The 22,522-nt window shown below is 42.6% G+C and overlaps 1 protein-coding gene across 1 annotated transcript in view; it reads left to right on the forward strand.

The window, feature by feature from the left end:
- The window catches only part of FAT4 (FAT atypical cadherin 4), a gene marked incomplete at its 5' end in the record, with an annotated part of 147,638 nt that overhangs the window by 75,638 nt on the left and 49,478 nt on the right, over positions 1–22,522 (forward strand). The window contains 4 exons of the mRNA XM_080638907.1: positions 6,737–6,998; positions 9,610–9,960; positions 14,526–15,448; positions 16,453–16,627. Coding sequence (XP_080495033.1) covers positions 6,737–6,998; positions 9,610–9,960; positions 14,526–15,448; positions 16,453–16,627 — 1,711 coding nt within the window. The remainder of the gene's footprint in view (positions 1–6,736; positions 6,999–9,609; positions 9,961–14,525; positions 15,449–16,452; positions 16,628–22,522) is intronic.

Below are 22,522 nucleotides of genomic sequence, written 5' to 3' on the forward strand. Positions count from 1 at the left end.
AGCATGCCTTCCAGGAGAATCTGCTCCAAGATTTTGCCAGGCACAGAGGTGAGACTGACTGGTCTGTAATTCCCCGGGTCATCCATTTTCCCCTTCTTGAAAATGGGAGTTATATTTCTCTTTTTCCAGTCGTTGGGAACTTCACCTGACTGCCATGATTTTTCAAATATGATGGCCAGTGGCTTAGCAACTTCATTCGCCAGCTCCTTCAGGACCCACAGATGAGATTCATCAGGTCATATGGACTCATGCATGTTCAGGTTTTTAAGATGGTCTCGAACCAGATCCTCTCTTACAGTGGGCCTAGGGTCCTCATTCTCACAGTCCCTGCGTTCGCCTTCCAAGACTTGGGTGGTGCGGTCAGAGACTTTGCCAGTGAAGACTGAGGCAAAGAAGTCATTAGGAACCTCAGCCTTCTCCAAATCCTGGGTAGCCAGTTCTCCCGATATCATCCGAAGGGGGCCTATGTTGTTCCTAGTCTGTCTTTTACTCGCTACGTACCTATAGAATCCCTTCCTATTATCCTTAACATCCCTAGCCAAGTTCAATTCTAACTGGGCCTTAGCCTTCCTCACCTGGTCCCTAGCTTCCCGGACAGCATCCCTGTATTCTTCCCAGGCCACCTGTCCCTGCTTCCACCTTCTATAAGCCTCTTTTTTCCTTTGAATATTCCTGAGCAGCTCCTTATCCATCCAAGGAGGTCTCCTGGCCCTCTTGCTGCACTTCCTTCTAGTTGGGATGCAACAGTCCTGAGCTTGGAGCAGGTGATCCTTGAATAACAACCAAGAGTCTTGGGCCCCCCTGCCCTCTAGGGCTGTGTCCCATGGAACCTTACTAAGCAGGCTCCTGAAGAGGCCAAAGTGCTCTCTTGAAGTCCAGGGCAGTGAGCTTGCTGCACGCTCTTCTCACTGTCCCGAGGATCTCGAATTCAACCATCTCGTGGTCACTGCAACCACGGCTGCCCTGGAGCGTCACATTTCCAACCAGCCCTTCCCTGTTGGTGAGCACGAGGTCAAGCACGGCACCTCTCTTTGTCGGCTCCTCTATTACTCGCAGAAGGAAGTTGTCTTCCACACAATCGAGGAGCCTCCTGGATTGCTTGTGCCAGGCCGTAACTTCACTCCAACAGATGTCAGGGTGGTTGAAGTCTCCCATGAGAACAAGGGCCTGTGAGTATGAGGCTGTTGCTATCTGCCTATACAGCACTTCATCCACAGATTCCTCTTGATCAGGCGGTCTGTAACAGATCCCCACAATAATGTCCCCCATCGCTGCTCTCCCTTTAACCTTGACCCACAAACTCTCTGTTGACTGCTCACCTCTCCCCAGACACAGTTCCATACTCTCCAGCCTATCCCTAACATAAACAGCAACTCCCCCTCCCCGCCTGCCAGGCCTGTCTTTTCTATAGAGCCTGTAACCTTCCATTCCAACACTCCAGTCGTAGGAGCCATCCCACCATGTTTCTGTGATGCCTACTATATCATACTCCCGTAGTCGTGCACACATCTCTAATTCCTCTTGTTTGTTTCCCATGCTATGGGCGTTTGTATAGAGGCATCTGAGCCGAGCTCCAAATGAAGCCGGCTCATTGGCTGGAGCAGCTGGAATATCTCTGCATCGCTCCGAGCATTTATTGTAGGTGTTGGCAACTGACTGGGTGTGTTGGGATGGAACGATGCCCCCCTCCCCCAACACATCTAGTTTAAAGAAACCTTGACCAGCCTGGCAAGCCTCCTACCAAAACCACTCTTCCTCTTCTTTGTCAGATCAGCTCTACCAGCCCCCAGTAGACCTGGCCTACTAACTTGGGTCCCGTATTCAAAACACCCAAGCCCCTGACTATGGCACCATCCTTTTAACCATTTATTAACTTGGCCAATCCTCCTAGCTTTTTTAAGGTCTCCCCCTGTATCCTGGAGAATTGATGAAAAGACAATCTGAGCTCCAGAGCCCCTAACCACCTCTCCTAGGGCTCTGTAGTCCTTCTTTATGTTCTCCAGGCTACTGCTATCAACATCACTAGCACCCACATGGATCACCAGAAGTGGGTAATAGTCCGTGGGTCTCACTAGAGCAGGCAGCCTCTCTGCAACATCCCTGATCCGTGCCCCAGGTAGGCAACACACCTCCCTTGAGACCAGGTCAGGCCGACAGATGAGTGCCTCTGTCCCTTTCAAAGTAGAGTTCCCTACCACTCTGATCCGTCTCTTTTTCCTGGCAGCACCAGTAGTGATCTTCTTTACCAGCGCACCAGCCGGTTGTTTCTGGTGCAAGTGCCCTTCCTTCTTAGCACCCTGCAGGACAGCAAAGTGGTTCTGGGGGGGGACAACAGCTTTAGGAGGAAGCCCCTTGTTTTTAATTGTCCTCTTCCTCTTTTTTTTTGTTGCTTTTTGTTGTTACTGTTTCCCAGCTTCCTGGGTTGACAGCCTCCTCCACTCCTCCATGAGCTTCAGGGAACGCCTGAGGCCCCTGCACAGTTTGGGCCTGGAGGAGGCAGTCCTGCTTCCTCTCAGCTTCCCTGATATCTTGCAGCCTATTAACAGCATCCCACAGCTCAGCCACCTGCTGCAGGAGGACCTCCACCAGGGAGCACCGAGTGCAGCCCTGCCCATTTGGCACCGTTCCCTCAGGAGATCAGTGCAGGCACTCACTACACTCTGAGCATTGCACTGCAGCCTCCCCTCTCATCGGCTCTGTCTGGGTGCCTACGCTGGCTACTGCGGGGGCAGCCAGAGCAGAGCTCCCAGACCGGGCCCCGGTCATATGGCGAGTACTCACCATCCTGCTCGCCTGCCCGCGCAAACTGCCTCGACCCGTCCTGTTTGCCTCGACCCGTCCTTGTTTGCCCGCCCTGGTCGCCGTGCTCCTGGTTGCTAGCGCTCCCAGGGGCAGGTTTTTAACCAGTCAGAGCTGGTGCCGCTCCTCGTGGCTCCGCCCCCTGTGAGTCAGCTGCTCGAGTCAGCTGAGCTGCCGGCTCCTGGGCAAGTCCTGCCGAGGGCCTGAGGCTCCCACGGTGGCTCTGGCAGCTCTGAGTAGAGGCTCCTGGACGCTGATCTCCTCCCTGCTCCGGTCTTGAAGGCGTCCTCTCTCGAGCTGCTCACCTCAGCAATTGGCCTATTCACAAAACTGTGTTCAGTATCGCGGAGTCACGCAGAGGCAAACACACGCGAGCAAGTGAGATAAATACTCTGTTACTTGAAGGCTAGTCGCTGGTTTGCTGGTCAGTCTAAAGCCATTCCTCCTCGTCCTATCGCTACATGCCCTTGTAAAAATACCCCACATTTTCTTTTTGGATTATTTTCTTGTTTTCAGTCTTGTCATACACCATACCTGATGAATTGGTGAAGGTGCTGGGATTCGCAGCTTGAGATAATGATATAGTGACATTCAGTTTAAGGCCACAGCTTGAGATGTAAACTAGGTTTGAAGCAGAGCTGTTGTATTTGAGCCAAATTTCAAGGTGTGTAATAAAATCAATATCAGAGGAGCCTTGGAGAACAGGAAAACTTTTGATAATGCTTGCTCACTCTTGGACTAGAACTATTTAATATCAATATTATCCTTTCCTAAAGAAGGATTTATTTCACTAAAAAGAGGGGGAAATAAATAATGGTAAAGTATGTGCTCTGTGCATGAACCTATTTGCAAAATAGTTTTGCCTCCTTAGATTCATTACTGTGAGGACACTGCAACTAAAGAGCTATTAAGAAACTGGCAAAAACCTTTGAGCAACTGATGTTAAACAGTTGGCCAGTCGGCTTAGTGGGAGGATATTGCAGTCTTGTATGCGTCAGGCAAATATATACACATATAATTTGGTGTATTCATTTCTTCTGGAAAGTAAGTTAGAAGAATGTTAATCATATTGTTTCATTCACTTGAACTGATTCTTTCCACTGGAGAAAGGCCTAAAAAATCAATATGAGCATGCAAAGAAGTTTGTGTTGTCATTGAAATATAGGGTTACACTTGATAACAGCAAGCAATTCTTGCATTCAAATAATAAGGTAATTCAACCTCCTCAAGAGAATTTTATTTCTGATCTATTTTGTGTTAGCTTGGTTAGTTGTCTTGTGATTGTTAATTGATGTACTTAATCTTACTGCTACAGAGGGAACCACTGGAACACCCCCAGGAATGGTACCAATGTAATCATGAGCTTTTTGTTCTTCCCTTTATTTTCTGGTAGCATCCTGACAGGCAAGAAATAGGATTTTGGAAAGGTGCATATCTGTAACAAAAATTCAAGCTGTTTGTATTCAGATTTGGAAGTAAATATTGAGCTACCACTCTCTGCTGTGATATGGCAAACAGATATCTCAGATTTTAGCAATATTATGCTCCAGCCTCTTCTTAACCATTACTAAAATGCACCTGATGTTTTATTCATTCTGAAGCACTCCACACAGTGGAAATTGATTTGTTACCTTAGAAATCAATTGAGCTTTTTATAAAAAAGAATGATTTCGGTTTCCCTACCAGAACATTTGTAACTCAAAGACTTTACGAAGAGTCCAAGGTTTTTTAGCAGTGTGCTGTTTAGGGTTGAGATCCTTACTTTTTCTTTCATACAATATTCCTGTGACATTACGTTTTTCTGGCTTCCTTCTTTGCACATGCAACCCATATACGTTCCTCAGTAAATCAGCATGCAGCCTTTGCTACATGCATAGGTGCTTTCAGAATCCAAGTTTTAGCTTCAAAAGGGTAAGTGAGCCATTAAAACTCATGGCTGAGTGGTGTACAAGAACTCTCTTACAAATATTTTAAAATAGTAGCATGAAGGCAGAAAATTTCAAACCCTTGTCTGTTGTAACAGGGACATCCTACAGAGCTGAGGAAACATGTAAAGACATTCTCTAAGTGCTAAGTGGTACTAAAAGCTTTAACAATTACAACAGCTTCTAGCACTTTGCAGCTTTTTTAAAGTCAGTTGTCGATGGGAAGTTTTTATGCAGCCTTTTAATAGGTTTTACATGCCTGTATTTTGTTTTGCATCTCACCAAACTCATGTAAATTTACTACTTTGATAAAACAATATCACACATGGCTGCATTTTTAGCTGCACCCTCTTAGGAGGATACTGCTTAGTCAAACAAGAGATGAAGAACATGGTCACCTCTGAAATTCTCATCAGATTTTTTTTTGCTAAGCTGCACAATTGGAGGAAGGCATGTGTCATCCCCAGGTACACCTGAGCACACAGAGGCTGTGTACGCTGGAGCCCTGTGAGCAGCAGTTCAGGGCTGGGCACCTGCATAAGCTTGTTTTCTTTCTAAATTTCATTTTATCAGTTAGCTCAGGACAACTCTTTGAAACAACAGCCCATAGAAATGGTTTGGCAAGAGGCACTCTCATGAGGTCAGGTATCTAACACTTTTCTCCCATCTCACAAATACAAGTGGGTATTTATCTCTGTTAATTTGCTTTTTTAGGCAAGAGTGCTTGAAACAGCTGCAGAATTTCTTTCTTCCTGGTCTCTTTGATCTGTTGTTCACCTCAGAAATGCCACTGGTGTGCAGGTTTCAGCTGTGAAATCCGAGGGGGGTCACAGTAAATATCTCCTGGCCCACCAAAACGCATAGTTAGCACATGGGGTATAGGTACATGTATCCGATGCTGGAGGTTACCAAAACTTTACTTCTCTTATGCCTATCTTGGACAAGATCATAGGTCTCTTTCTGTTTTCCCTTAAAGCTGGTGCTGTGTGTTCTAGCCAGCCCCTTGTATCCCATGGACCACCCCCTGGCTGCCAGAGCCAGCTTTAACCACCTCCCCAGCCCTAGGAGGTGGGTGGAAACAGATCTCAGGTAACATTCCTTATTCCAGGAAACCTCAGTACTCCTCAGGGCTAAGACCTGTAAGATGGGTCGATTTTCTTGTTAATAATCAATGATACAGACTGGCTGCAGGTGACTTTTCTCAGTGTTTGGGACAAAATAGGGCTGAGGCAAAATGCAGTGTGTCAGTGTTTTTTGAATTGAAGTTTCCATATTTTTTTCCTAAGTTTTAATTTCAACCTGTAAGGGGAAAAAGGGAAAAAAAAAAAAACAAACAACCCAACAAACAAAACAAGTATTGATCATTTTTTAATGTAACATTACTTTTCCTTAATTTTCCTTTTAACCAAAATGCTCAAAGTTCGCATGAATCCTTTTTTTCCATGGATGAAAGAGATGCTTTCTTTGATTCAAAAGCTGATACTTTGACTTCCAGCAAAACCCAGAACTATGATTTTAATGACAAATGATTTGTCACTCTGAGGCTGATTATTTTCAGGGGTAAATGTATTTCCATGCAGAAATTGGCCTTTGAGGGGCTGCTGCAAGCATGGCTCCCAGGAGTTTCTGCTGACCGGGGGCTGCAGCTCTGGTCATGCTCTGGTTGAGCTGCTGTGTGGCCATCCTTGGTCCTCCCTCCTTGCATCCCTTCTTCTTCTGCTCCATCCTCCATCCCACCTCCAGAATGTGAGAAAAGCAGAGCTGATACCACTGGCAGAAGCAAAATGCATCTGGGTAACCTTGTCATATGTCTCATAAGTAAAAACTGTGTGTGCATGTATCTTTACTGGGGATCTGAAGTAGAGACTGGGCAAGAAAGCTGTTTATTAAAAGAAACTGTTCTGACAAATATTCGCCAAGTGCAGTTACTGGAATGTTTCTTGTCTTACAGAAAATTGTGATGTGGTTTTCCTGGCAAATATCTTGATTTGACCACTTCTGTTTTCACTTAGGGAGCCAATGCCCTTGTCACATACACTATTATCAGCGGTGCGGATGATAGCTTCCACATCGACCCTGAGTCAGGAGACCTGATAGCCACCAAGCGCCTGGACCGGGAGCGCCGCTCCAAGTACTCCTTGCTGGTTCGTGCTGATGATGGCCTGCAGTCCTCAGATATGAGAATAAACATCACTGTTAGTGATGTTAATGACCATATCCCCAAATTCTCCAAGCCAGTGTATTCCTTCGACATCCCAGAAGATGCCACTCCAGGTAAATTGGAAATTATCCTAAAATAGACTTGAAATTTCCTTTTCATCAGTCCACAGGGATTTGAATGGGAAGGGATAGCCAACCTGTCTGACTTGGCCAGGAGGCAGAAGATGCTGAAGGCTTTAGATGGGACAGAGAAACAGAGGGAATCACATCATGCTGTTTGCTAGGAGATCTGCATCGCTATTGGGTTATTTCTTTTCAATGGGAAATGGAGAAATGATTGCCACTCAAATAAATCCTAGGTGCAGAATAGCAATTATGCCTGTATCCCAATGGAAGTATCTGAGTGAAATTATTTTTGAAAATAGCAAAAAGAAAAGTAAGAGGAAGAACAACTTATAGGAAAACAGTATAATCTGTCATGAAGATGTAATGGTGATGCTAATACTGCTTTAGGGAGCCATCTTCCGTGAAGGTGACTTACAGTACTTAGTTCATCAAGTGTAGGATCAGATAATGGGTGACCACTGAGCAGCCGGTAATATACTGATTCCTTAAGAATAATCCCTACATGACCTCAGTTACTAACCCTAACATCATGTTTCCTTGCTCTTAGCTCTGACTCCGTTTTTGACATGTTTTATTTTTTTGTAGAAAATCTAACCTTTATGTAATTAATTTTGGTTCCTAAATCTGATCACCAATCTCTTAAATTGTTGTTTTCTCCTTGTAAATCTTGTTTTGAATCCAAGAATGCTTTGATATTTAAAAGTTAGTTCATAAGATAGAAAATATTTAGACCACAAAAAATTTTTTGAAAGCTGTGCTGTATTATATGTCTCCAGAAATTAATATTACTGGCAATAGAAATTTTCCGGTATTTTATACAGACTGCTCATATAAAAGCAGTGTCTTCCAGTATTAGTAACTGAAGTACCTTAGAAGCTTGTTCTAAAATGTGAATAAACAAAGGGGATACAAATGGCATGGTGATAGCTTTCAACCTTTTATTTTAGGGCTTTGACTTATAAGCATGGGAGGCTCAGCTTGGGACAACCAATATTATCCCTATGCCTCCCAAATTTTTCACCCTGTCCCATGTTCACAGTCCTAGAATTCAATGGTGTTTTGTGTTAAAGGATTACATTGCAATCAGCTGTGCCTCAAGAATCTGGTATGATAGTAATTGAGATGTCTGTGGAGCACGGACTGGCTTGGTTGCTGATCCCCCCTATGCTCTCCTCTCTTGTCACGCAGAGTCTTGAGACTCTGTCTGTTTTAACAGGAATAACCCTGGAAATGGCAAGCATAATTCCCTCCACATTAAGATGAGGCTTCTCTGTGATTATTTATGGGGTGTACGTTTGTGTCCTAATGCAGCTCAGTGGTGATAGCTTCTGAAGGAAGAAACAATCTGATTTTGTGCTTTTAAGTGCTGCAGCTTCTCCTGTTCCCCTTCAGGGCTCTGTTCTCTATCCCAGAAAAGAATCCCTGTTCCCCTTGAAGCCTGGCAGCTGTGATTGGGAATTGTACCTTCCTAGGGCTTGTATCTCTGCTGAGCCTCTCTGACACTGTGATCAAAATTGCTGAAGGGCTGATAATCCTGCCCAGCTTTTGGACAGCCCTCTTCACCAATTAATGTGCAATCACACAGAATCATAGAATGATTTGGGCTGGAAGGGGCCTTAAAGCTCATCCAGTTCCAGCCCCCTGGTATAGGCAGGGACACCTTTCACTAGACCATGTTGCTCCAAGCCGCATCCAACCGGCCTTGAACACGGCCAGGGATGGGCAGCCACAGCTTCACAGCAATCAGAATTGTTAGAGCATGAAGTGATCAAATGGGTGTAAAAGATACTAGCATATTCAGCTGGGTTAAAGGAAACTGTAGCACTCTTCTTCATCCTGATGATGAGTAACTTTCATTGTCACGTTGCCTGAAAATGGTTAACTGTGTTACAAGTTATTCATCTGGTTCTGTGGAAAACAAATGAAATTATTTATTTTCTTGGAAATGAGCTGATCTTAATTATAATTACTGTTTGAAATACTAGAGAGTGACGTTTCCAAACTTTAGTAAGATAGTTCAGTCATGTGAATGCAGCTATGCAGAAATGAAGACAATTCACAACAAATTCACAAGTTGAACTTCAGAAAATAGTGAAGACAGGATGCCTATAAGGTGTCTAAGTTTTCTAACCACAGTTACCCTGCAAAGGCACTTTTACAAAAGTGGAGCTGGGAAATTTGTTATGTACTGACATTTCAGTTTCTGCATTTAGAAAGAAATATCTGGAATATTTCAGAGCTCCTGTTTGTCTTTGGGGAGGGGAGGGTCCCCTGAGTCATAGAAAAAAAATACATAGCAGGATAAAAGGTAATTTTGCCCCAGTTAATATGTAATCTGGGTATGTTTCTGTTTAAAGATAAAACCAAATATTCCTGGCCATTTCTTGGGGTTATTTAGTTGCTCTTTAAAATAAACATCATACTGAATACTGTTCCTTTCAGCTTTGAAAAACCTTTTATAGCTGGTAATCATACATTACTGAATTTCTACTGGAGGACACCTCTTATTTTAAAGGGTTGCTTGATGATGAGCTGGCTCTGACCACATCAGTGAGCTGCCTTTTGGGAATGACTGATGTTGTCCTGTCATGCTGTACAGGTTCCTTAGTGGCAGCCATTCTAGCCACTGATGACGACTCTGGTATCAATGGGGAGATCACGTACACCGTAAATGAAGATGATGAAGAGGGTATCTTCTTTCTGAACCCCATTACCGGAGTCTTCAACCTGACCCGTGCACTGGACTACGAAGCACAGCAGTATTACATCCTTACTGTCCGTGCAGAAGACGGGGGAGGCCAATTTACTACCATCAGAGTGTACTTCAATATACTGGACGTCAATGATAACCCACCAGTGTTCAGCATGACCTCATACAGCACGTCTTTGATGGAGAATCTGTCTCCAGGCTCTGCTATTCTCAACTTCAGCGTCACTGATGCGGATGATGGTAGGTGTTTCCCCATATTCTGTATCACTGATGATAAATACATATTTCACCTTAGCACCACATTAGACCTAGTAGTAAAGGCGAATTAAGGCTATCCTTAGGATGCCAACATATGCTTAAATGCAGTGATTGCTGTGTAAATAGAAGGTAGTTTTCTAGCATTTCACGTTAGGTTTAAGTGGATGGTTTCTTACTTTTATTTGTGGTAAATTAAAAACGCATTCAAATACTGCTTTTAACTGCTGTTGCAGAAATTAGTTGCAAAGCTGTATTTTACCTAGAGCATATTACAGTAGTTGAACACTACAATTTCTTCCCTGGGGCTTAGGCTGCACACATTTAAAGTAGACCTAAGTGTTCATGCAGCTTCATCAGGGATTTTAGTGATAGGACAAGGGGTAATGGGTTCAGACTTAAACAGAGGAATTTCAGGTTGGATAGAAGGAAGAAGTTCTTTATTGTGAGAGTGGGGAGGCACTGAACGGGTTGCCCAAAGAAGTGGTGAATGCTCCATCCCTGGCAGTGTTCAAGGACAGGTTGGACAGAGCCTTGGGCGACATGGTCTAGGGTGAGGCATCCCTGCCCATGGCAGGGGGGTTGGAACTAGTTGATCTTAAGATCCTTTCCAACCCTAACCATTCAATGGTTCTATGATTCTTAAAGTTCATCCTATATTCTAAATAAGGTTCTGGCAATAACAGACATCATCTGCCATCATCTTAAATGTGCTGTATCTTTTAACTGTATCATGAAGAGAGTTGTGTTCTGTAGGGTGGATAGTGGAGGTTAAAAAGCTGATTAAAAGAGAACATGGGAAAAATTTCTCATTAATATAAGCTTTGATCTTGGGATTATTTATGGCATCCAGAAGCTGTTAATGTGCTGGAGTGTAAAAGATACAATTTTTATCTCTTGCTTAACCATTTTGCCACCCAGTTTTTGGCCAGGCAAGAATAATTATAAAATATGGCCATAAAATACATAAGAATCATTCCATAGGGTACTGACATTAGTCAGTGTAACCTACACAAACTTATTCATAACACTCAGAGTGACTTTACAGGTAATTTTTGTGACATGTTAAGCAACCTAGTCTCCTTTCAACTTGACACTGGCTTAGCAAAGCCCACAGAAATGTCTTGGGTTGAAAAGTGTGCTTCAAGCACAAAGCACCTACGTACTTTGCGGAATCACAGTTCATGCACATAGAATGACTGAGCTGGTCAAAAATAAAGCAGTTTTGGCTCAGGAAATGCTTAGTTATTGAACTCAAACATTTTTGTGGGAACATAAATTTTGTGCTGATGGATAGAACTTTCCATGGTAAAAATTGTGCAACTGGTTTTGAGATCAAACTGAGAAAGTGAGTGAGAAGTGGTTCTATCAGATAAGCCAACAAGTCAGAAATTATAGCTTGGTGGCACTGGCTATTCTTGCACGGATCTCTTTCACCACTCTTATTAAAGCTTTTATTTTACATAACCTACCTATAAGTTGGAGGAGGAACTTGTGCTTGTATCATGCATATACAGTGAAGGGATTGTTCCTTCAGACCATAGCTAAATGGGTTTGTGTCCAGTGTATCTCCTCTTTTATTTCTTATTTTCCTGTTAGGAGTACATTTGGTTTAAATCTTCTTGGAAGTTAATTTCAGTTAACCGTTACGGATCTGTTTTCCTTTTCTCTTCCACCTCATACATTAAATTTCATCTGCGCACGGTGGATGTGACCTATATCATAGCATTGACATATCATTTTACATTCTCCATGAGCTCAGTTATCAATGAAGTAAATGAGTATTTGAGGAGTAAGGCAATGAAAAGTCAGATATCTTGCCTTCTGTATTTTCTGGCACACTTACTTTTCTAACAGGCTGCATTTAAAATTAATAGGGCAGAAATTTAATTCCAAGAGTGTGCCAGGTTGAGTTCCCTCATAAGACTGTAACTTCAGGAAATGTTATGATCTAGTGGTGTTTCTGTTTCAAACCCAAGCTTGTTATCCTCTGTCGTCTTATGTTTATCTGGAGTACAGAAATAGCTAGTACTGTACTCTTCTGCAAGTAGCTCACAGATGATGCATCAATGCACACAAATATAATTCTGTTGATTATTCATGTTATATGATTATATATATAGTCTGAAGGAGCTCTGAAAAGACATTGTTTTATAGTGAGGTATGCCTGTTGTTTTAGGATAAACACTGATAAAATACAAAACCATGTTGATAGTGAAACTGCTCCCATTTTCATTTTCTTGTTCAACAAACCCCTTGGGAAACTAGCTGCCTAGCTCAGCTTGGGCAGTTTCATATACAGATGCATAGTAATTATAAGCAACAGCTCCTGGTCATTTACAGGGTAATAAAGAAGTTAGTTTCCTTAAACACATTCATTTTGAGATTCAGATTTTACTTTTTTTCCACGTTGAATTAACAGGAAAAATCTTAGGGCAAAGTCCAAGCTTGTCTATTTGTTAAAAAGTATAGTAAGATACTCCTCCAGGCAAAAACTGGTGGGATTTCCCAGTTAGACTCTACAGGTATTTACAGAATGGGGGAGGGTGTAGGATATTATGTTTTGTTTCATTAGTAAATAAATAAAAACAGAAACAAGGCCTTTAAAAGAGCATCATCATGAAATTGCTTGCTCCTTATCTGACATCTCACTCAGAGTTTTAACAAATTAACCCTCAGATTAAATAAAATCAAAGTTCAGTAAAGAGAATGCCCCTACATTACCTACCCTAAGAAAAGCCCATCTCCAAACCTGGGGAGAGAGGATGGATGAGCCACACGATGTGTTTAAAAAGAACACTTAATTAAGTGGCAGTCCTGCGTCCACTGATACTTAGGCAACTCTCCTTCTGCTTCACAGGTAAACCTATATAAACATTAGCAGCACCGAAACTTATGACAATACAGGACAGGGAATGAAAGGGTACAGGGAGGTGAGATAAAGAACAAGGAGTAAATTTTATAGGAACAAACACCACCATAGAAAATTCTGGGAGAGGATGGGAAGAGTATTTTAAAATAATTTTCTTCATTCAGACCTAATTTCTACCCATCTCCAAAGTCAATTGACAAAAATCTTGAATTGCCAGAAAGTGCTTTACTGAAGTCAGAAGACTCTCATCCATGGAATTAGTAATTTGAAAATACAGCTGACCAAAAATAGACTGGCATTAAATTTTCATGCTGTTTCGCTTGATCAAAGTAATGTAGAAACACTAATATCTGGCATATAAATGTATTAATTTCTTTAATTGCGTTGAAATATTTTGTCTTTCATGTTTGGTTCTATTTGTTTTATAATTAAGTTCCTACAAGAGAAGAAAAGAGAGGGAAAGATGCCAATTAGAGTAGCCACTGGGGGAAAGATAATTAAAACTAGTGCTCCTAAATCTGAGCATAATCAACAGCAGAGATTAATAAATCTAATGCAGGAATAATTTTGTTATCAAAGCAATTCAGTCGGAGGGGAAAGAGCTTCTGAGCAAAATGACAAAATGCACAGCAAAGTAATCATCTGCTTAAGCAGACAGCTCGGTTTCTTTGCATGAAAAAGCCACATCTGAGGGGTTAATTAGTAGTGAACAGTCTGTTAATCTACTAATCCTAAATCATACTCCTTGTGATCCAAAACAAGAAACCAATATTTTCAACATTAATTATAATAGGAATAAGATAGATATTTTTATATAGATATAGATTTCTTGAGAGAGGGAGATATATCTGTATGAGAGAAGACTCATTCCAATTGGGTATTCCCAAAAATGAGCTGTTTAGAGTGAACCCTGGAGTTAAAGCGGTAATGTACATTTGTTTCCTGTGTGGCATATTTAAGGTAATTTTGCAGCCTTGTCAAGATTCAGGATGCATTTCCCTTACCAGAGTTATAAATCTCTCCCTTGACCATAATTGCTAGTTATGTTTCAATCACAAGATGAGGGCTGTTTATCTGATATTTTGGAATACCATGCCATATATGGAAAGCATACCTCTCCCCAGTATTCACACTTGGCTTGCTCTAACTAGGCTTGTGAGTTTCTGGTTGTGGCTTTTTCTAATTGGGTGGAAGAATTCATGAAACAGTTACATGAATAATAATGTTGCTTAGATGAACTGGGAAAAAGAGAGGAAAGCAGCTGTTCAGTGAGCAGCAGAACCATTGAGTATTGGTGTCCCAAGGAAAAACCCTTCAAAACCTTTATCCCTAGCCATTGTAGACAGGGAAAAATCATGCTGGTTGCCACCATGTGTTTCCTGCTGAATGAAATGCAGAGACAAGCTCAGCCGGCTGCTCCCTCTGTGGCTGCTCCAATTAACATCCTTCCCTCTCTCTTTCTTCAACTATTGTCAGAAAATAATTATTTCAAAGGCTTCTGCTCCACTCTGAAACTTGGCTGAAACTAGCTGATGGATTCAGAAATGTTTATAAGGAGGCTGAACAGGCAGCACAATTATACAGTCCTCATTTCCATAGGAAATGAGTCCAGAAACACATATATCTGGGACAGTGGGAGGAAGTCATGTTCTCTACCTTTCTTCTCCCCACACACCAGGCTCCAGCTCACAGCTGTCCTTCAGCATTGCCTCCGGGGACAGTGCCGGGCAGTTTGGCATTGACAACAGCGGGGTGCTGAGCATCAGACAGCCTTTGGACCGGGAAAGCCAGTCTTTCTACAGCCTCATTGTGCAAGTCCATGACATGGCCCCTCTCCCAGCCTTCAGGTACACAAGCACAGCCCAAGTTTCCATTATTCTGCTGGATGTGAATGACAACCCTCCGAGCTTTATCTCCCCAAAGCTGACCTATGTCCCAGAAAGCACGCCAATAGACACGGTTGTGTTTAAAGCACAGGCGACCGATCCCGACAGTGGCCCAAACAGCTACATCGAATACAGTCTGCTCCGGCCTCTGGGAAACAAATTCAGCATTGGCACTATTGACGGTGAAGTGAGGCTTACCGGAGAGCTCGACAGAGAAGCTGTGTCCAACTATACCTTAACCGTGGTAGCCACAGACAAGGGCCAGCCATCCCTTTCTTCATCTACAGATGTGGTGGTTATAGTCCTGGACATTAATGACAATAATCCACTTTTTGCCCAAAAGCTTTATAAAGTAGAGGTGGGAGAAAATACTTTAACAGGGACGGATTTAATCCAGGTGTTTGCTGCGGATGGAGATGAAGGTACAAACGGGCAGGTCCGCTATGCCATCGTGAGTGGAGACGCCAATAATGAGTTTCGGATCGATTCTGTGACAGGTGTGATAACAGTTGCCAAGCCTTTAGACAGAGAGAAAAAACCCTCCTACACCCTGACTGTTCAGTCATCTGACCGTGGGAGCAGCCCCAGGACCGACACCACCACTGTCAGTATTATTCTGAAGGATGTCAATGATTATATTCCCACATTTGAACTTTCTCCCTACTCTGTAAATGTCCCTGAGAATTTAGAGACGCTCCCAAAAGTTATTCTTCAGGTGCGTATGTTCAGCAAATAAGTATCTATCTCATATAATATTATTAGCATGCCTCAGGATATGTTATTAATGTACAGTGTTTTCCTCCAAAATTAAAAAGGTGGGAGACAAGTTGCCTCCTGGCTGTAATCTGACATGCTGTGGTTGTTGGCTCCTTTACCTTTTTGTTTGTTTGGATGGGGTTTTTTGACTGGTGTGGGGTTTTTCGGGGTTTTTCGCTTGGCTGGGTTTTTTGTTTTGTTTTGTTTTGTTTTTGTTTTTGTTTTTGTTTTGTTTTGTTTGTTTGTTTTTTGTTTTTTTGTTCTTGTTTTTTTACCAGGAGTTTATGTCATGCTTTGGAGTTTTGTTTGTTTTCCCTACCTATCTTCCTGCTTACCCCAGGACTTAAAGAATTTGCTTTATATCTCAACTCAATCTCAACTTTCATGCAACAAATCTTTCAATCTGATGATCATTGCCTACTTGGGATGGGGCTCTGTGCCACACACTGAAAGAGCACTAAATGGATTTAGCCAGCAGGACAGGCAGTGCTTGCTTTGATATGCGGCTCAGCCTATACCAGATCATCTGTGGTTTCCACTGAGCCCCGGTACAGGCTTTACTGTATTTATGCTTGACAAAAAAGAAGTAATCAACTTTTTATTATTTTCAAATTATGCTTTTAAGTCCATCATCACTGTGTTAAGTTATAATTTTTATAATTATAGCTAATTTATACTAGCCCTTAAAGCATTTGTATTAATTCAATCTGTTAATTTGGATTGTAGATAACCATAGAATCATATAATGGTTTGGGTTGGAAGGGACCTTGAAGATCATCTAGTTCCAACCCCCTGCCACGGGCAGGGACACCTTCCACTCGACCAGGTTGCTCAAAGCCCCGTCTGGCCTGGCCCTGAACGCTGCCAGGGATAAGGCATTTATTTCTTCTATCCCAAATTTCACAGACCCTACATTCATCAGCTCTTGATATTTCTTCCCACTTGTTTGCACTACCTTTATAGGTTGTAGCAAGAGATGACGATCAAGGCCTAAACAGCAAACTTACTTACGTGCTGGTGGCTGGGAATGAGGAAGGAGCTTTCACCCTCTCTGCCAGTGGAGAGCTGCGCTTGGTGCAGAGCCTGGACCGGGAGGCAAAGGAACAGTACATGCTACTGATCACGGCTGCTGATGCAGGTAAAGCAGAGTGGTCACTTGAAAGCATTGCATTCAGGATAGAAAAGAAACATTTTCATGATGGTTTGAAGTTTTAGGGGATGGAGATTGGTACCCAAGCTGCAGTTTAGATCTCTGTAGGGAGAGCTGGGCTTACCTGATGTCAAATGATTTCTGGAAATCAGGGTGATTTTTTTTCCTTATCTCTAGTTTTCTGATAGTAGGACTCACTACAAATTTAGGTAGGTTGACTTCTTGCCCTGCAGTAGTAAGTGGTCCTACCTGGGTCATAAGAGCCTCATGTATTGCAATAAAAGCCCAAATATAAATAACAGTAAAATCCAATATAATGTTGTCATCAGAAATGTGCAAACAGGTCAAATCAATGGCCAGAAAACAGCTATGGACCACTCAAATAATCTTACCAAAATCTTATGTCTGAAAAGTAGCATAATTTACTTATCAAATTTAAATTTTCTGCTTTGCTCAGCCTCCAGTCATACATTTGCTCTGGAATCCTAAATATAGTAACAGTTTTTCTCAGTTTAAAATGGGATGTGGATTCATGTTATGAAGATTAATTACACTTTCACTTAAGGCATCGGATCACAATATTCTGTTTTCAGATTTGGTATGAATATTAGTAACAAAGTCATCCTGCATCATATTCTGGATTGATCTATGGTCCCCCACGGTCTGATGGATTTAATTTACTGCAGAACTTGTTCTTACTTTCTAATACCAAAAATAGAAGGAAACTTGTCAGCTTGTTGACAAGTGGATACAATTCTGGTTTCTGCCACATTGTGTGCCATATCTTGTATCAGTGACAATATGTATGGCTTATATTTTCCTATTGCAGCAGCACTCAGGTATTTCACAGCCTGAGCACAGCTGAATCTGCAATACATGATTTGAGGACTGGATGTATCATTTGTCTTGCATTTTGGATAGAGATAACTGTATGCTTTGTCTTTTTTACACTGGTGAAAGCTATTACTATTACTTTTTAGTTGCAAACTGCTCACTTGTGACTTTGACTTGCTTGGGCTTCAACCACACTTATTATTCCTTCAGAAGCTGAGGCTGGTTTCGTAAGGGGAAGCATGTGCTTGATGTCTGTTTACTCTCCTAGTCCAAGTCCATAGGTCTACATATGAAATATCCGAAGGCTGAACTGATAAAGGGTGTCGTACAGCCAACAATTATTATCCTTGGAAGAAGGATGGGAGCAAAAGACAGTTGCATTCCGTGCCTAGCACTGTAAGCCAATAGTTTGACAAGAGCACAATCTTTTTTCCTAGAGTATGGTTCCTAAAAAACTGAAATCCAGGAGATAACCCAACCATACCAAATTAAAGTATTTATTTGTGTTGGGAGATCTCTGAGTTTCAGATAATCCAGGGGAGACTAATACATGAAGTGGCTGAGGCGTTTTCTCTAAGAGGCTGACAAGAACAGCAGCAAGTTTTATTAGTTCCTGTGTTTAAACATATAGATATTATGCTGAGTAAACACTTTATGAAGGTACTTTTTTTTTTTTATTTTGCTGTGTTCTCATAAAGCTTTTTATTCCCATGTTATTATTCCCTTTTAACAGTGCTAAAAGGTGCTAGCAAATGTATTCAGAAGCAGATGTTCAGTAGTAGCTTTAAGTTAAATTTAACCATTCTGCTGTGTTTAAGTTTACAATCTGACAAATCCACACTTACCTATAATTTTCAACCAACCTGGTGAATAACGTAACATCTTCTAATTAGACTGAAGATTTGCTCTACATGCATGCCATCAAAGAATACCAATTTAAAATCATTTTAGTCACAATTTATCTAAATTAAAACATCACAGGTAAATATCCAGCTTCAGTAGAAGTCAGTGCCAGAACTTCCCTTGATTTCATGGAAGCAGGGTGTGGACTGTGGTCATAATGAACGCTTAAAGTACTTTAAATGTATTACATACTTAATTTCAAGGGCATCCCTGCCAAGTTGGAATTGGTCATATGGAGTTCAAGCAGTCTAGATGGTAAAGAACACTCTGGCATGTAATTTGTTGGGGACCTCTTAAAAAGCCATGTTTGTCACAATAATGTGGAACAAATGGACCAAGTTACAGATTCTGGGATTTCCGTTGATCTTTATGTCTCAGATTTTATATTACTGTAAAATACAATATCATACATAACATGCACATGTATTTCTGTAGACATTTGACACTGAGTTAGAAAAATACTCTGTGGGAGGAAGCCTTTCTAAAAGAATTGCAGCTTCTGAAAGAAAGATGACAATGCCACAATCTATAAATGGGTAAGAAAAGTGGTTTGAGTACTACATGCTTGAGCAGCTGCTTAATATTTATAAAAGAAACTCACTAGTATGTCCAGCTCTTTGCCTAATGTAGCTATTTCTTTAGAGTGTCTCAGTTTGTATTTGTTTGATTATGCTTAGAAAGAAGGATTTTGTGTAAAGACAATTCTGTCTGAAACACACATGGAAAACTTCCTTCTTTTTTTTTCCAGAAGCAGACACAATACATATGCAGAAGGACTTTTAGACATGAGAACTGATGGATTCCCAACTTATTTTTGGCTGTCTTCCTGATCTCCTTATACATAATAAAGGACTTCTTAATTTTCTTATGTTTATTATCACTTCAGCAACTTGTGACTGTGGTTCTTATAGTGTTACCCTAGCCTGTGTATAGGGAAGCTGATGGAAGAAGGAGTTTTAATTTTTCATTGTTTTTATCTAGATGTGTCAGTCCAATGTACTGTAGACAATACGTGGCCTCAGAAGGGGCAGCTGCTTTGGTAATGGTTATTTCATCCTCAGTACCTTATGGGCTTTATAGCCTGTATTGGCAGGGCTGTATGAGATGCAATGCCTGCAATGGCTCAGAAATCTCTGTGCTTTGACATGCTGTGCAGCCGTGCTCTTCCAGAGGCCAGATCTCAGGCTCGGGCACTTGAGAAGAGTTGTTATTAACAGTTAAGCATGCCAGTCAGATCAGATGGGGAATGCTGGTGGGACCACATGCACCAGCAATAGAAATTCGGTCAGTAGTTGAAAAAAATGCTTTCCCAAGCAAGAACTCCTCTCAGGCTCAGAGAAGTCAGTCATGATATATGCATCTTCCTGGCTCTGGCCCAATGATTCCTTGGCCCTGCCTGCTAATCCTCCGCCCTGTCCTCAGGGTAGATCTTGAGTCAGCAGAGAGTCTTCCCTCCACTCTGGGGGAGGGAGAAGACTGATAAAAAATTTTTCTGGCACTTGGCTCAGTGATTTGTGGCCATGCAGCCTGCTTCATGCCTAGTTTCCACAAGACAGCCTGCACAAAGGTTCTTGATTTCAGTCTTGTTTTATCATCACTCTTCCCTCACTTCTACACTTCCACCCTGCTCTATCTACTGCTGTGTCTCAGATACAAGACTGCCACTCTAGACAGTGGGGATTTGCAAAGACATGCAAAGTGTCCATCACTAGGAATGCACAGCATCTTCCAGAGCTGGACACCTGTATCTCTCCTCAAGAAGTAAAGCATAATTCAATCCCAAAGTTCAGCCATCCCAATTCAGAGTCCCTCTTGCAGCACAAGCTGTAAGACCAGAGTGCATGAATTATAAATATGATGACAGGCAAAAAGATGGTCTGTGGAATAACATGATAGTGTTTAGATTGCAGATGCTCCCCAAAAATGTCTGCTAACATAAATGCCAAGAAACCTACATGTGACTATTTGAATGTGTCTTTACAGGTCTGTTTCTACTACATAAATCATTTATGCTATGCCTTTCTTCATGGCAAAATGGTTGGGAAAAGAGACTTTCTAAAGTTTGAGGTTTTTTCACCTCCATCTGGTGGGGATGCAGTTCTGGGTAAACATTCAGCTCTGGCAGCATGACAAGAACTGGTGGAGCTCCTTTTATCATCACTGTCTTTAACTCTTTGAGCAATTTTCTGGACAAATGTTAACATTCCAACAGTCCTCCTTTTATTTATTGGTTGCAGGGATGTTGAGTAGCACATCTGGAAGCCTGCTAGCTGCCCGGGACTACTGTTTAAATAAACTGCAGCCACCATCGCTTGATTTCACAGTATCACAGTATCACAGTATGTTAGAGATTGGAAGGGACCTCAAAAGATCATCTAGTCCAATCCCCCTGCCAGAGCAGGAACACCTAGATAAGGTTACACAGGAATGTGTCCAGGCGGGTTTTGAATGTCTCCAGAGAAGGAGACTCCACAACCTCCCTGGGCAGCCTGTTCCAGTGTTCTGTCACCCTCACTGAGAAGAAGTTTCTTCTCAAGTTTAAGTGGAACCTCTTGTGTTCCAGTTTATACCCATTACCCCTTGTCTTATCATTGTTTGCCATTGAGAAGAGCCTGGCTCCATCCTCATGACACTCCCCCTTTATATATTTATATACACTAATAAGGTCCCCCCTCAGTCTCCTCTTCTCCAAACTATAGAGACCCAGCTCCCTCAGCCTTTCCTCATAAGGGAGATGCTCCACTCCCTTAATCATCTTTGTCGCCCTGCGCTGGACTCTCTCCAGCAGGTCCCTGTCCTTCTTGAACTGAGGGGCCCAGAACTGGACACAATATTCCAGATGCGGTCTCACCAGGGCAGAGTAGAGGGGAAGGAGGACCTCTCTCGACCTCCTGACCACCCCCCTTCTAATACACCCCAGGATGCCATTGGCCTTCTTGGCCACAAGGGCACAGTGTTGGCTCATGGTCATCCTGCCGTCCACTAGGACCCCCAGGTCCCTCTCCCCTACACTACTCTCTAACAGGTCGTTCCCCAACCTATACTGGAACCTGGGGTTGTTCCTGCCCAGATGCAGGACTCTACACTTTCCCTTGTTATATTTCATCAAGTTTCTCCCTGCCCAACTCTCCAGCCTGTCCAGGTCTCGCTGGATGGCAGCACAGCCTTCTGGCGTGTCAGCCACTCCTCCCAGCTTAGTGTCATCAGCAAACTTGCTGACAGTACACTCAATTCCCTCATCTAAATCATTGATGAATATATTAAATAATACTGGTCCCAATACTGACCCTTGAGGCACTCCACTAGATACAGGCCTCCAACTAGACTCCGCCCCATAGACTACAACTCTCTGGCTTCTCTCCTTCAGCCAGTTTGCAGTCCACCTCACTACCTGATCATCCAGGCCACACTTCCTCAATTTAGCTATGAGGATGCTGTGGGAGACTGTGTCAAATGCTTTGCTGAAGTCAAGGTAGACCACATCCACCGCTCTGCCATCATCCATCCACAATGTTATTTCCTCATAAAAGGCTAGGAGGTTGGTCAAGCATGACTTCCCCTTGGTAAAGCCATGTTGACTGCCCCTCATAACCCTCTTATCCTTGATATGCCTTAAGATGGCACCAAGGATAAGGTGCTCCATCACTTTCCCAGGGATGGAGGTGAGGCTGACTGGTCTATAGTTACCCGGGTTCTCCTTATTGCCCTTTTTGAAGACTGGAGTGACATTTGCTTTCCTCCAGTCCTCAGGCACCTCTCCCGTTTCCCAAGACCTGGTAAAGATGATGGAGAGTGGTCTAGCAATGACTTCCGCCAGTTCCCTCAGCACCCGCGGGTGCATCCCATCTGGACCCATGGATTTATGGATGTCCAGATTGCTCAACTAGTCCCTAACCCATTCCTCATGGACTAAGGCAAACTGCTCCGTTGACCTGACTTCATCTGAGGTCTCAGGAGTACAGGGCTCTTCAGGACTGCCTCCGGCAGAGTAGACTGAGACAAAGGCGGCATTCAATAACTCTGCCATCTCTGTATCTTCTGTCACCAGGGCACCCATCCCGTTCACCAGTGGGCCAACCTTGCCTCTGGTGTTAGTTTTATCAGCCATGTCTTTGAAAAAGCTCTTTCTGTTGTCCTTGACCCCTC

This window comes from Psittacula echo (genome assembly GCF_963264785.1).
Source record: "Psittacula echo genome assembly, chromosome: 1".
NCBI lineage: Eukaryota > Metazoa > Chordata > Aves > Psittaciformes > Psittacidae > Psittacula > Psittacula echo.